Genomic DNA, 15,153 nt, shown 5'->3' with positions numbered 1-15,153 from the left:
GCCTTCGTGGTGGATTCCTCGCCGCGATGAAGAAGAAGCTGCAGTCGTGCCGCGCTCAACCGCTTCGCCGCCGTCGTGCCTTCGTAATGCTCGATCGCACACACACTCTCCCTCTCTCTCTCTCTCTCTCTCTCACACACACACACACACAAGGAGGTGAAGAAGAAGAAGATGGAGATGGAGCAAGAGCACTCTTCAATTGCACAAATGAGAGAATGAGTAAAAATTAGGTTTAGTTGGCTTTTATAGGAGCTCACCCCATTCACACTTGGGCGCCCATGCTTAGCCAACTAATCCCTTGAATGTCCAAGTTAAAGTGCGCCTCTCATCGACGATCACTCTACCTTTCCCTATTGGACCGACAAGCCCGGTACCTGACTCTACCAAATACATAATATGCGTCCATCGTAGGTGATGGGTGTCCGTGAGCCGTGAGGGTTAACATATGTACTGGGTTAATCCATACATGCACTCGTATACGAAAACACAATCATCGAGAGGGTGACTACGCAGAAAAACGACATAGGGAGGGGGGGAGAGAGAGAGAGAGAGAGAGAGAGAGAGAGAGAGAGAGGGAGAGAGAGAGAGAGAGAGAGGGATGATGACTATGGAGTTTCTCACCATGCTTTAGAACCGATTTGGGGTTGTTGAAAGGATTCTTGCTTTGCCGCAAGAGAGCGGTGATGAGAGCTATGTAGAGATATCCACGACAAAAGCTTCTGGAGAGTGCGTACACCATGAAACGAGAGAAAATGTAATAAGCAAGGAGAGAGAGAGAGTATCCTGAAGAGAGAGAGAGAGAGAGAGAGAGAGAGAGAGAGAGAGAGAGAGAGAAGAGCTTATGGAGATGGTGATGAAGAAATTGCACCAATAGGTAATTCTGACGTCAAGGCAAGAGAGCTTCCGCCTCCAAGAGTGTATCTATGTGTATTCAAAGTGAAGGAAGAGAGCTCTTTCTATAGGCTCTCAAGGCCAAAATCACAAGCTAAGAACAGAGTGAGCAAAGAGAGATAAGCTCGCGCACGTTCGCGGTTGATTAAAACAATTTATTTAATTTTATTTTTGATTTTTTATTTATTTTTTATTTTTCCTTTCTTGCGGACATGGATTTCAATGCGTGATTTCAATCTCTAAGAAGAAGCTTGGCTTCCAAGAAAAGAGCTCTAAACTAAACTCCTCCTCTCTTTTTTAAGAAGACTCTTTCTTTCCTAAAAACAAGCCTTTGCTTTTTGGTGATCAACTCTCCCACTTACCATTCAATTTTTACAGCAAATTGACCATCGGAGCAGTATTTGGCCAACTAATGGAAACCGTAGCTAAACTATGCCACACCGTAATATCCCGACATAATTATAACTTTCTCGTACTGCTCCGGTGTATTTACGGTATCGCTTTTTATATAACATTTCCCGTAAATCCCGTTTGGTCCTGTTTTTGCTTTGAGTGGTTGTTTTTACAATTTGATAGAGAATAAAATTAATATTTTTATATTTAGGTCATCATAAAAAGCACATTGTATTTCAAAAATGCCGAAAAGCATGAAAAAACTTTAAAATTTTGATTTTTCCAAAACTGAACCAAACCTTCGTCTAACCTACTAGAATATGGAAACGCCCTTGCTTTTCACTTTAGAACCTTCCAATAATGTCAATCAAGCATCTTAAATCAAAATTTGGTGAAATAGATATTGAAAGTTATTTTTCTTATTTTTAGAAGAGACCCAAAAATTGGGAATCTTATATCCTCCCACACTTGAAAAATTTGAGGTGTCTTCACGTGGACATGAATAACAAATGAGCAAGTCTAAACTTTTCTCTAGATATATGCTAAATTGAATATCCTATTTCACAATTATTATCCTCTCTTGGAGAGATTTCGGTTACCATAATATTAGATAATGCTGGAGCATTTGCAAGTCTCAATGGCATCGAAAGTTCTTCATTTTCTCCTTCGTTTGTAGTAGCTGCATGGACATGAACATTTAATGTCTTTCCTCCACCTCGAGCATTCTGAGTTCTACTAGCTTTGGTTCCTCCTTGAAGCTATTGATTTCCTCGTGAACAAGCTGGTCTATTGAATTTTCCATTTCTTGTCAAGATTGGATTCCCATGTCTGAAATTCCCTTGGTTTTGTGGTGGTCTCTAGTTTGTATTAGGTCCAGACTGTGAATCTCTAAGGTTCCCGTTAGTGTCCGTACTTCTAGCATCATTTTGTCTTGCAAGTTCATAATTTTCTAGATCATTAAATGGACAATTCCGAGACACATGGTTAGGCTCAAAACAATTGAAGCAAAGGTGATCTCTTATTGCCCTCCTACGTAATATGGCTTCTCAAGTCTAAGGATATAAAGATCTAGACTCATCCTCTGGTCGAGGTCTTTTATTACCATTTGCTATTTTGAGCTCAATCGGTTTACCCGCATCAAGACCATCTGCAAAATTTGTAAGGTGTAAGCTCTGAAAGTCAAAGGATTATGGAGGCCTGATACGAATCGTGCTACTTTGACTTCTTGAGTCATCCCGACTGCAGCATACTTGACAAGGATTAAGAAATGTTGATAGTATGATTCTAGATCTCTAGTTCCTTGAGTACAATCAAGAAACTCATTCATACGGTCTAAATGATAAACTTTGTTCTGATAGTTCTTCTTAAATTGGGTCTTAACATAATTCCAAGTTGTAGCATTAGGATCAACATTGTGTGCAATGGTATCTCCATTAGCGCTTGGCTATTTTCTCTAGTATAAACTTAGCAATTATAGCCTTGTTCTCTGCGTATGAATGGGATAAATCAAAGTAATCATCCATGCGCTCAATCCAGTCCTGAAGAACCTTGTCTACATCTTTGTCTTCTTCATTAAAGTTCCCAGGGTGTGACTTTCAAAGCATAGCATCAATGTCACGATCAATGATAGTCGATTGAGGTGCAATAGGGATATTGGCTTAGCAGGAACTCCATTTCCTCTAGGAGGCATAATCTATTTTTGCATCATGTCAAATCCAAAATCTTATTAACAATATATTATATTAATCTTCCCGCATTATGAGTCAAAAAGGATGGGCGGGAGGGAAAATTTTTTAACCATAATTTTCTAAGGAATGGGTAGTCATTTACACTCAATTGAAAGACAAGATCTAGTTACGAGACGTTAGAAGTCACCCTCAAAGGTCATTACTAAAACAAACATTCAAAGAAATTCTTGATACACTTGTTGAACACTTCAATCACTTTACCATAACTCAATCCAACACTTCCACGCAAGAAGACAAGTCAAACAAGTACCACCAACCAATGTTACTTATAGATGCACCATGAATACAATATCCTTCTCAAACAGCATGCATTGAATGCGTGCACGATGCATAACTAACCTGACTAGTATCAAGCTTTAGACTACCCCATAACCTTCAGCATTGGCTCTGATACCAGGTGAGAGATACCCTCCCCAGGGTCTATGCACAAAATTTATACTTTTATACAATTTTCAATATACATCAAAGTTGCGAAAGCATTTGCATAGGGGAGGAGTTCTCAGCGCCTGACCAAGCATGGAGTTTAGGCCATGAGCCGGACTGCATCCAGAGGTCTTACCACTTTTGTGTGGCAGTGTCTATAACCCATACAATTTTGACATGATGACAACTGACAAGCATGACAATAACTGACAAAAGATAAAAAAGAGGCTTTGAGTGGAAAGTATTTGACAAAGAAAACTTATGACACTTAACGGGTAAAATTATTTGTGAAAACTTGTATTGCAATCTCGAAGTAATTCTTCATGTATTGGTCTTTGACCTGAAAGATATCTTCTTGTGAGATGTGTAGCATTTGTTGATGTATTTGAGCATGTCGTAGACCTAGCTTGAAGTAAAACCATTGAATAATCACCACTATCTTTCTTTCTCGACAAGCTTTGATTTTTGGAGTCTTTGCGAGGCTTTCTTTAGCATCACCATCCAAGGCCAAGTTGCTAACCAGTAGATTAAAGTTAGTTTCAACATCCTCATCGTGAAACAAGAATATTTGCAAACAATTGTCTTTGCGGTGCGTTGATACTCTGTGCTGTGAAGGGTTGACATCAAAATCACCTAGGAGACTAAGGGGATAGCATATTGAAATGCTATGAGGAGTGTTGTCCATGGTCTTTGCAAGACAACATTTTGATAAGCATGCCAAAAAACTGCCAGCAAATTCACCCTTTGATGGGAGCTTGACAACTATGACCATCACAACCAAATTTTTGGAAAACTTGCCTTGTAATTGCATTTTGAAATGCTCGTTGAAAACTGTCAAGAAATGCCTGTGTTTTGAGAAGTTGTTCTCCATTGTCCTTGCAGCATCCACCATTTTGAGAAGTTGTTCTCCATTGCCCTTGCAACAGCCACCACAGTGAGCGTTTTGAAATGCTATTTTCGCTGACAAGCTGAGCTTGCGACCTGGCCTAGCCCCCCAGAGGCAACGTTTTGATATGCTGCGGAAGATGAGGGATCCCAAATACCAGAAGGTGGTAGAGTATCGACACCAACCATACCAATTTTGGCGCCACAGCTCTTCGATGCCAAGCACCGGGTGTTTAGGCAAAGCCAAGGCAAAATCCCCGATGCGTTAGCCGTGTAGGTCATTCAACCCACGATGCACTAACCGTGTAGATGAGTCTAACAAAAAGAAGAAGACCTAGGCAACACCCCCGATCCAGCAAAGCCCCAGGTCAGTGACCCTTTAGTCTAAGGCTAAGCGATGTAGGTGATCCTAGTCTTGTAGCGACGCTACCATGAGAAACATAACACATGAGTCCAATCACAATAGCACTTCCCAGATGCACAAAAAATCCTTTTCCAAACAATTTCTCTACCCTTACACGTCTACCATAAACTATCTTGATCACTTCATGATCCAATGAAAAAAAACCATAAACCATAATCTAATCACATCACACGGGTGAGCACTCCACCCTACTTGGGTGAGGCACGACCAATCCTGCATAACCACTTTAGAACATAACATGGCTGCAGAAATTTCGCAGCATAACCAAATCTAGAAAAAAAACCATAAGCCACATAAAATTTCAACCATAATCCATGAGGGAATCTCAGCCCTTAACCATAAATCATAATCACATTGAACCAACTCCCACACTTGGAGTTTGATACATCTCCTGCAATCAATCAGAGTCTACACACATGTGACCCTTAAGAAGTGATTCTTTCATTCATAAAAAGAGTACTACCAACAACTAATCATGATATAAAAATCCAATTTTGACAACATCCAACCATGCAAAGTTGATGCATCACATCTGCACTTCACCTCTTTAGCACATAGAGCTAGTTTTGACCTAAAAAGGTGGAAAGCAGTCATAACCATGCATATGAGGCATCTACATCAATCCATGAGTTCCCATACATCATATGATAACATTCCAACACCATAAAAATGATACAAAACAACTCTAACCTTTAGGTCAACCATAAACCATAACTTCACACATATGCAAAAATAATGTTTGGACATTTTTGAGAGCATGCAAAACATGAAAATGAAAGTATTTAACTTCAAACCAATGCATCAAGTTTAGCTCCATAATATAGACTTTCACTCCATCATATCACTTTGACTATATGGTTCTCACACAACAAACGTTAACCCGAAAAGGAAGTCACTTTATTCATATCTGCCTATGCGGTTCTGGATGTTTAACCACATACTCCCACATAAGTTTATGGCCATCTAATAATTTAAATCAACTCACCAAAACAAACTATAAAACATATAAAAAGCACATTGTTTTTCAAAAACGCCGAAAAGCATGAAAAAGCTAAAAATAGCGGATTTTTCCAAAACTGAACCAAACATCCATCTAACCTACTGAAATATGGAAACGACCTTGCTTTTCACTTAGAACCTTCCAATACTGTCAATCAAGCATCTTTAATCAAAATTTGGTGAAATAGATATTGAAAGTTATTTTTCTTATTTTTAGAAGAGACCCAAAATTGGGGATCTTATAGGTAGGCTTTTTGTGGGTTTCCAGGTTGCTCTCAACTGGTTTGTTTGTGATCATGTTAAGCGTGATCATGCTAAGTGTGATTATGTAAATATGTTAATAAGACCTTGTGATCACACAAAATTTTAGGTAATAACGTAAATAGTAAATCCTTGGTGGATGTGAAGAGAGCAACTCTCCCCAACTGCAATCACTTACAATTGCTCTCAAAAGGCTTGTGCAATTGCGAGAGTGATTGACATGGGAAGAGTGATTCTTCCTTGAAGGCTTGTGGAATTGCAAAAGCAATTGACACACGAAGAGAGATTTGCGACGAAATTGTCAATTAGAGGCTACCGGGAAAGGATGTCATGCTCGACACTTCTTTGGTTGGTATGTATACTATATTTGGTCTGTTGACAAAATCACAATAGATTCTTCATGAGATTCTTGATTGGAGTGCAATCTGTTGATCTTCACAACTTTCCCAATATGCCCAACATAGACGGTGGTATGAAGAAGCTCTTAAATGAATGCAAAGAAAGGTATACTCCATAGTACAGTCTTTTGGAATGCACTACTAAGGGTATGTTGAGGAAGCACTGGACTATTTTCAATGGAAGGTGAGGGCACCCCTTTACCTTTTCTTGTGTGCTCAATGCAATTCATTGAGGTCTAGTGGACGAGGGGAAATATTTAATCACTCACATTTGTGAGTATGGCTTTAAAAAAATAAAACAAATCAGAAACAATGTTAACTAATCTTTATATCCCAATGGCATTCAGTACTGACAACGAATGAATTTACCTGCAGATTCATCTTTAAATTTTTGGAGTAATCTTTATATCCCAAAGGCACTCATTACTCATACCGAGTTAAAAACTTCAGCGATAAAAACTTTAAATTCCATCTTTAAAGTTTTTGGAGAAGATCTTTCTAAAAAAACTTGATACGCACTTGTAAGACGTATCTCCTCATAATGAGAACTCTAGCAAGAAGAAAATGTCAAGAACAATAAAGAAACACATAGTAAAATATAAAGACACGTGCACGTTGCATGCACGAGAGATGTCTTCTTTAAAGACTAACCTCTTCTATCTATACTATATATAATGCAGCTTTAAAATTTTAAGAAAGGAAAAGGCACCCACGTGTCACACTCTGGTTTTTTTCAAAGAAAACTTTAAGAAACATTTAATTTGAAATGAAAAAGTGAAAGGAAAGTAGTAAGATGGTCTACTATAGTATATATAATGCAACTTAGATGTTTTGAGAAAGGGGAAGGCATCCACATGTCACACTCTGGTTTTTTTCAAAGAAAATTTAAGAAACATTTAATTTGAATGCAGCTTAAAATTTTTGAGAAGGAGAAGGCATCCACGTGCCAGACTTCGGTGTTTTTCAAAGAAAAGTTTAAGAAACGGTTAATTTGAAATGCAAAAAGTAGTAAGATGGTTTAGTATACTATATATAATGCAGCTTTAAAAAATTTAGAAAGGCGAAGGCATCCACATGTCACACTTTGGTTATTTTCAAAGAAAACTTTAAGACAAATTAATTTGAAATGCAAAAGTGAAGGAAAGTAATAAGATGGTCTAGGGATAAAAAATGGATTGGAGAGCGTGGCATTGCCCAAAAGACAAAGTGTTCTCGCTTTCCAAGACCCGGAGTACCTACAATGTGCTGGTATACAAAGCGGATTGGTTTTGCCCCACTCAACAGAATCTGTAAGAAAGATTGGTCAGAAGAACGCTGGCAAAAGAGGGTTACTACCTTATGGGAGAGTATGGGGCCGGATTACATAAAGGTATTCATCTGGAAGGTGCTCTGGGGAGCATTCCCCACTGGGATTAAGGTGCAAGCTAGAGGGATTGGATCTGACACTTGCTCTGGCTGCTAATCAGCCTCGGAAGACCCCCTTCATCTGTTCGACAAGTGCCCTACTTCGCGGGGACTTGCCGCTAGGTTTTGCAAGTGGGTGCAAAGAACTTGGAAGATAATCTTTTATACGGATGACTTCATCTTAGGAGGGCATGGTATCCAAACCTAGGGTGTATTGGTGTGCACTAAAATGGTCAGATTTTGCTACATGTACCAGGTATGGAAGTCCAAGAACCTTCGAGTCTTTGAGGACAAACTGGATGTTACCCTCTTTGATGATGTTGTGAGGTTGAGCATTGGGCTCATACAAATGGTTGGAGCAATAAGAGGGATTGTTGGCAAAGATGAAGGATGGGGGCAAGATTTGAGCTGCTTAGAAAACTCAAGAGGGTAGGAGCAAAGGATTGGTCCTTTGCTAACCATTTCCAGGAGTCCAAGCGACTGCATGGAGACTAGCGGGAGGTTTGGAGCCGTGTGGGAGCATGGATTCCAGGTGAATGGTCTACAAGGGACTATTCCCGACCATCAAGTGTCGGGGGGAAGGGGGCCAAGTACTCAGAGAGAGAGAGAAGAGGACAGTCGAAGGTTGCGACACTGCTGCAAATCAGACCTGAGACTGGTTTGTGCATTGAGTTGTTAGCAGGAGATCAATAAACTCATGATCAACATGCTGCAACAGTTGTCGAACGCACGAAGTTCACCTAGAATGTGCTATGCACTTTGGCTCTCTGTCTGCATTGCTCGTGACGCTCTACACCCCATTTTTCTCTCTCTCCCAGATGGGCCAGTTGGAGCGCATGCCTTTCTCTTCGTCTTGCTCTCGATGCATGGCATTCCCATCTCTCTCTCTCTCTCTCTCTCTCTCTCTCTCTCTCTCTCTCTGCCCCCCCCCCCCCCCCCCCCCCCCCCCCCCCCCCCCCCACACACACACACACACGTGCCCAGAGCGAGCGATGAGCACTTAAAAAGAGGTTTGGTGCCGTCTCTCGTTGTTGCCTGCCAGACATCACCAACCTTGTCCTGCTCCCCCTCTGCGCCTCTGCCCTACTGCCTCTATCCACCATATGCTTGCACTGGTTGACTTGCTTTATGTATGTTTTATGTTTCAAGCTGAGGTATCTGGTAAGATATCCATTAATGAAAAACTTTATACAAATCTTAGGGCTTTTTGGACTACATGAGTAGTCCTTAGTAAAGGGTTCGATTTTGGGTGCATCTATGGACCATTGGATAAAGCGTGCGGATTAGTGCCACATGGAAAGCTAATGATAATAAACTTTTTTAAATTATTTTGTTAGGCCCTTGTAAGAGGGTGTTGATATTTGTGTATCTCTGTCTTTTGAGAGAGGCACTGAATATTGTGCCAAACATAGTTTTTTATGTTTTTGGAATATATTGGAATCTAAATAGTTCATTGCTACTTTTTTTTTCAAAGAACATAATAATTATTATGATACCAAATGTTTTAATATACTAATGTCACTTTCTATTTTTCTTTTTCATAAAGAAGGCTTTTATATTGAAATTCTTCTCAATAGTCTTATGTGAATTTTCATCTTGTTGTTTTAGACTTGGTATGCACTTGTAAGATATATGAATACATAGATAGTGAAAACTCTATCAAGAACTTGGTATGCACTTGTAAGATATAAGAAATAAGAATACATAGACAGCGAAAAATCTATCAAAAATAAAACGTTAGGGAAAGGTACAAAAAGAAATAGTACAATATAAAGAGACATGTGCACATTGCATATAAGTGAGAGACCTCTTCAAAGAGTAGAATGTCTTTTGACTGCCCAATGTCATGAGGTTTTTTATTTCTCTCTCTTAAGATGGTTTGAAATAATGACTTTCCCAAAATTTAATTCAATTCACATAATAGAATCCAATGTAGTTCTATATAGAAGAAAAGAGTAAGGAAAAGCAAAAAGAGTAAGTATTGCTTAGATGCCAAGGTAGTTCTAAAATGCTCTATATCCACAAAACTAGCTTATGAGCTGAAAAAAGCTCGGAAGTTTTTTTGGGCTAGTGATACCACCTTCAAAGTTGGGTGTGAATAACATTTTTAATCCTAACTAAAAAAAGAATGTGTTGTTTTTTACCAATTTTCATGAACTTTAGATTAGATCATCCTAAAACATAGCTTAGTGACTTCTAAAGTGGTTCTCAAGAAGGTGTTATGCTTCTAATAAAAGGAAAGGTTATGTTATGTGCTAGAAGCTCTGGCTTTCTTAGGAAAATTTCTCCGTATTGATTTTGCTAATAAAATTTACATTTTGATGAACATTTTGAAAGTGTCTCCATAATCAAAAGGCAAAAGGAAAATTTGAGTGTGTTTAAAGAGTTCCCATTGTCGTTGTTCTTCCTTGATTTTTGGGACACTTAATATCCAAAATACCAAACAACACAAATGCACAATGATTTTCCATTCTACCAAAATTAGAATCATTTTAAGTCAAATACTATGTTGTCTTCAAATTGCTCAATTTCACTCAATAAACAGTGTTCCTTCCACTCGCCGCGACAAGTATCTCATGCTGAGTCAAGGCGATGGCTCCATCAAGCAGTGAATTATAAGAATTATGAATCCTTATGGCACATCTCATCTTGTCCACACCAAGCTAAGGGCCCTAGATCCAAACTTAAACGTACAATTTCAATTTGGTGCAACTTGATAGGTTTAAGTGTCACACAGAAAGCCACATTGTGGAGCCAATTCTTTTACTTCTGTAATTTTAATACTTCATAGGTGTGTTCCAAATTGTCTTAGGTAGACACATTATGATCCTCTAGTGCTTAAACATGACCATTAAAAACGGAAGTATGAAAAGTGAAGCATTTATAAAGATAATGATAGGCATATGCATAGACACCAACGATAGGTCAACAAAATGTTCAAAATGCACTTTTAAAAGTTGAATTCTATGTTCAAAAGAAAAATTTTGAGCATAGTCTTTGGTCAAGAACTTATTCATGTTTTTTTTTAAAAAGGTCTCTATTTAGAGATTCTTGCACCTTGTGTAGAACAAGGTTCAATTAGCAAATATCTCGTCTTTGATCAAGTTGAGCACTCCTTTGGCTTTGAAAGCTCCTCATGACCATACAACCAAATAATACGGGTGTTACTTACTTTTCCCCCATAAAGTGCGGTATTAGCTTTGAGCTAAAGAAAGGCCTTCTACAAACACATATGATAGGGGTATCTGATTTATTTCCAAAACCTTGAAAACACACTTCCGTGTCCTGTTCAGTTACTAAACTCGTGTTACCAATGCCAAAAGAAAACATAAGGACTTGAGAACTCAAGCAAAAATTACATAATAGCAACGATAACCAGGTACTTCACTCTGCCATCTGTCAAAGACAATAGCATCTGTCCAGGAAGATGCACAACATCATGTGCCATTGCCGTAGCTCTGTCAATTTTCAATTGTAAACCCATAACAAGATGCCCTCTGCATTTGTGCAACCGGCCTCATCAACCACATTCTTCAAAACATTGACAAGCCTATGCATGGCAACCCCATCCATAGGCTTGCCTGAGATAATGAGAAACACTCCCCTCTCTACATGGGATAATTAATCCCAGTCTTTCCAAGAAAGCAAAAAACGGGAATACAAACAGCAATGAGTAAATCTTTTGTGCTCTCTTCCGTGCAACGACAATCATGGATTAAGCCCCTTCACTTGAAACCCTGATAGAAATTTTGTAGATTTTAACAAACAAAGAATAAACTGGAGCTGTCCTTCCTGGCCCCAAAAAAAATTTAAAAATTTTCTACTTCCCATTCTCGATGGGTTTGTGCACTGCACCGTCTTTGACATGTGTGTTGATGTCCTTGAAGCGTCTATATAGATGCCTACTTACAAAACTCAGAAGCACATCAAGGAGTAGACCTACAGCGAGGCAGCCCGCATACAAGCGGAAGGTGGTGCCATAGCAGGAGGCCCCATAGCAGGTTAGTGAGCTCTCTCCCTCTTCATAGGTGGCATGTAGATCATATAAATAACCAGCTATAATGCCCGAGAAAATGATGGAACCTGCAAGAATATGTGTATTTAGAACCATATAGTTGGTGCCAAAGTACTTGAGCCCATAGAACTCCGAGATGGTGGGAATCGTGAGAGTGATGAGGGAGCCATGCGAGAAGCCCACGATCAACGAGCCTGCATATAAGGATGCTCCTGATCCAAAAGAGAGCCATGTGAAGAGCACAATCATGGGGAGCTTTACCACCCCTATCCATGCTGGCCTTGGTGTGCTCAGTGTCCTGCATTCATTGAGTAGATGATCAATCAATTGTGAAACCGTGATTTTTCTTTTTATTTAGAACCTAGCATATCAACATATGACATATCTAGGCGAGTAGCATGTTGAAAAGAAAGAGAAAATTAATGGAATACTTACTTCAGAAAATACTCAGAAACATTGCCAGAGGTGATCCTGCCAAAGAAATTTCCGAGACTGAAGAGGGAGGTGAAGAGAGTAACTGTACTGAACCCGAACGACTGGCCCACTTGCCCAAGATTGTTAGCAAAGGACATGCCTGAGCCCGTACCGAAGAACAGCGTGGCATAGAGCACATAAGAATGCCAGGTCTTGAAAAGCGAGAGTGTGGACCAATCTTCTCCGAGACGAAGCACAGACCGCGATAGCCATCCACTCTCCTGGTCAGCAGGGCTGCTCATGTCTCCCTCAACATCAATTTCTGATTGATCCAGTAAAGGTTTTGTCAATTCATCCTCTGCAATAGGCTTTACACTCACATCTAACGTTTCGTTGCTATTGTCTGAAACTCCACCTTCATCCAGGTATGACGCACCGGCAGCCTTCTTTTTTACCTTAAAAAACAGCACTATTGGGACAAGAGCTGGTGCTGCTAGCAAAACAAAGAGGAGGGCTGTGACCACTGGTTGGGCTATTCCTTCCTGAAGACCGGGCACAAGGCTTTTCACAACAAGCAACAGCGCTAAGGCAATTGACATTATGGTGAAGATAAAAAGGCTCTGCTGCTCCACCTTGTCATCCTCAGCGGTTTCTGAAGCCGGTACTGGCCGGAAGAAGACAGCTGTGATAAGGCAGAATGTGGGGGGAACTGTCGCCAACATCAGCAAGTACTTGGAGGCTGAGCTGGAAAAAAAATAATCGCAACAATGAGAATATATTGCAGCTGATAATCCCATGTAGGCCTTGAAGAGTCCCGCCACCGGTCCACGGTTGCGAGGGAAATTGCGCACTGACAAAGTGAAGACAGATGTATTCATCCATGACATTGTATTGCCTGCTACTGCTGCCACTATAAACATCTGCAGGGCACATGCCCAAGAGTCATTAAGAACAAATTCATATGTCGCAGTGCCAAGGATCTCAAAGAAAGAGGATAAAAAATATAAGCAGTTACAGTGACATCCGCCGCAAGTGAAGGCGGCATTCGTCATGCAAAAAAAATGGGAACATTTCATCCTAGATACACAACAAACAACATAGGAAGCTCCTTGTGAACAACATGAGCAGCAGGTATTGTCGAGGCAAACACCTAGTAAAATTTGCAAATAGGATTTGCACTACACAAATCTCATGATGGCATACGAAAGATGAGAGATTTGAACCTTACAATCCAGTATGGTGGAGGACTGATTATTTGGGAGACCACGAGCCATTGAGTGCCATTGCCGACCAGGCTAACTGCCGCACCGATGCAGAGGAGGGTGGACGCAGAGACATAGTTACAGAGGATGCCAGCCAGGATGCCGCTGGAGTCACCCAGGTCCTTACCTACGCTGAGGCGATTCAGCTGCTTCTGATTAAGCCCGAGCACATCCTTGAGAGCTGTTGAATAGTTGGCGAACCCATAGGAGCCAGATAATGCCATGAGCCAGATGGCCGAAACAAAGCCGACCCATCGGCGGGCGAAGACAGTGTGTTCGAGCCTCTGTTCGGAGGAGACCATGGCAGGAGAAACAGAGAGGGGGGCGGATTGAAGGGGAAGCCCAGCTTGGACCAATGTATCTCATGAGCAGAAGAGGGGAGACAACAAATTAGCAGGCCAGCAGCAGGGGGGCGGGGCTTGGGCACATCAGATTCCGTATCTATGAGGGTGTCTGGATGCCCATAAAGGCGCGCAACTGAACTGTTATGGTAAGGAAACACCCGCGACACCCCGCTCTCTCTCTCCGACTCCCGCGCGCTTTTTATCTGTCTCTCTCAAGCGCTCTCTCCCCCTCTCTCTCTCCCTCTATCACAGAGTCTTTCTCGTACGTAAGCGCACAAACGAGGCCTAAAAGCACTCTAGTGTAGTTCACACACATGCTAATTTGCTGCCAACCCCAAAGCAGCGAGGGATCTGCAAACAGTGCAAAGCACCGCCTTAATGGGCGCCTTCTCAGCCTCCTCTCTCTCTCTCTCTCTCTCTCTCTGAGTTTCATCAGAGTGTATTGTATAGCCTAGATTCCTAGAACTAGAACAACGTCAAAAGCGTGCGCAGAGTCGAGACGTCACGGCATGAAATAGCTTCTAAGTTCTATAATCTATTCTTATCTTTCATGGTATTGGGAATCATTTCATATTACCTAAGTGCCCGGATTCCTCATCCTCACACTTTATTATTCTTACAAAGAGCCAAACTAACTAGCACACATTCTGTCAAAGGCGACGTGCCTTCTTACACATAAAGGTCAAAAGCCAGAGTCCTCCATAAACAATTTAACCTTTTCCCTGTCCATTTAAATCGAGGCCTGCTGCCCAAGGCTTTTCCAACTGCATTGTAAAGTGAACAATTTTACAATTGAAACTTTCTATCACTCTCATACAACAGAAACTAGTAAAGCCTTGGAGGGAGGCCAATGGAGAAAAGACATGTGTCGATAAAACTATCTGCAAACATGTTGAGTATCGTTTGTCGCCCGGGCTTTTTTTTTTTTTTCTCTGAGAAAACAGGAATTGGTATTAAAAGAGTAGAGTATTACAACAATGCCTCGCAGCAAGGACGAGAGCGTGCAAGCTGCTTTAACTTCGCCAAGATGTTTGTTACACATTAGTTATTGTCCCAAAATACTATAACGTGAAAACCTTATCGAAGGCAATATATAGTATTTATATATAAATGTATGGGGTGGTTGTTTTGAAAGTAAGAGTTACATGTAAACATGGTAACATCGAACACTTCAACGATTCAACATTTTGGAAATAAGTAGAGAGAAGGAGATGACGCACTTATGAATGTAAACATTTCCATCAAAAGACACTAATGAAAGTCGCAGTTGTGGACATTTTAGACTACGAATG

The 15,153-nt window shown here is 40.5% G+C and overlaps 1 protein-coding gene across 1 annotated transcript; it reads right to left on the bottom strand.

The window, feature by feature from the left end:
* Positions 1-11,541: 11,541 nt before the first annotated feature.
* LOC147451606 (protein NUCLEAR FUSION DEFECTIVE 4-like) lies at positions 11,542-14,277 on the bottom strand. The gene is made up of 3 exons (XM_086517508.1): positions 13,484-14,277; positions 12,277-13,175; positions 11,542-12,139 (listed from the first exon to the last, which is right to left on the bottom strand). Exons 1-3 carry the CDS (start codon positions 13,817-13,819, stop codon positions 11,647-11,649), a joined length of 1,728 nt encoding a protein of 575 aa, XP_086373634.1. The 5' UTR covers positions 13,820-14,277; the 3' UTR covers positions 11,542-11,646.
* Between the last annotated feature and the right edge of the window lie 876 nt (positions 14,278-15,153).

This window comes from Adiantum capillus-veneris, chromosome 8 (assembly GCF_014529385.1).
Source record: "Adiantum capillus-veneris isolate H3 chromosome 8, ASM1452938v2, whole genome shotgun sequence".
Taxonomy (NCBI): domain Eukaryota; kingdom Viridiplantae; phylum Streptophyta; class Polypodiopsida; order Polypodiales; family Pteridaceae; genus Adiantum; species Adiantum capillus-veneris.
The sequence above is the reverse complement of the archived record's forward strand: the minus strand, read 5'-3'. Positions and strand labels throughout refer to the sequence as shown.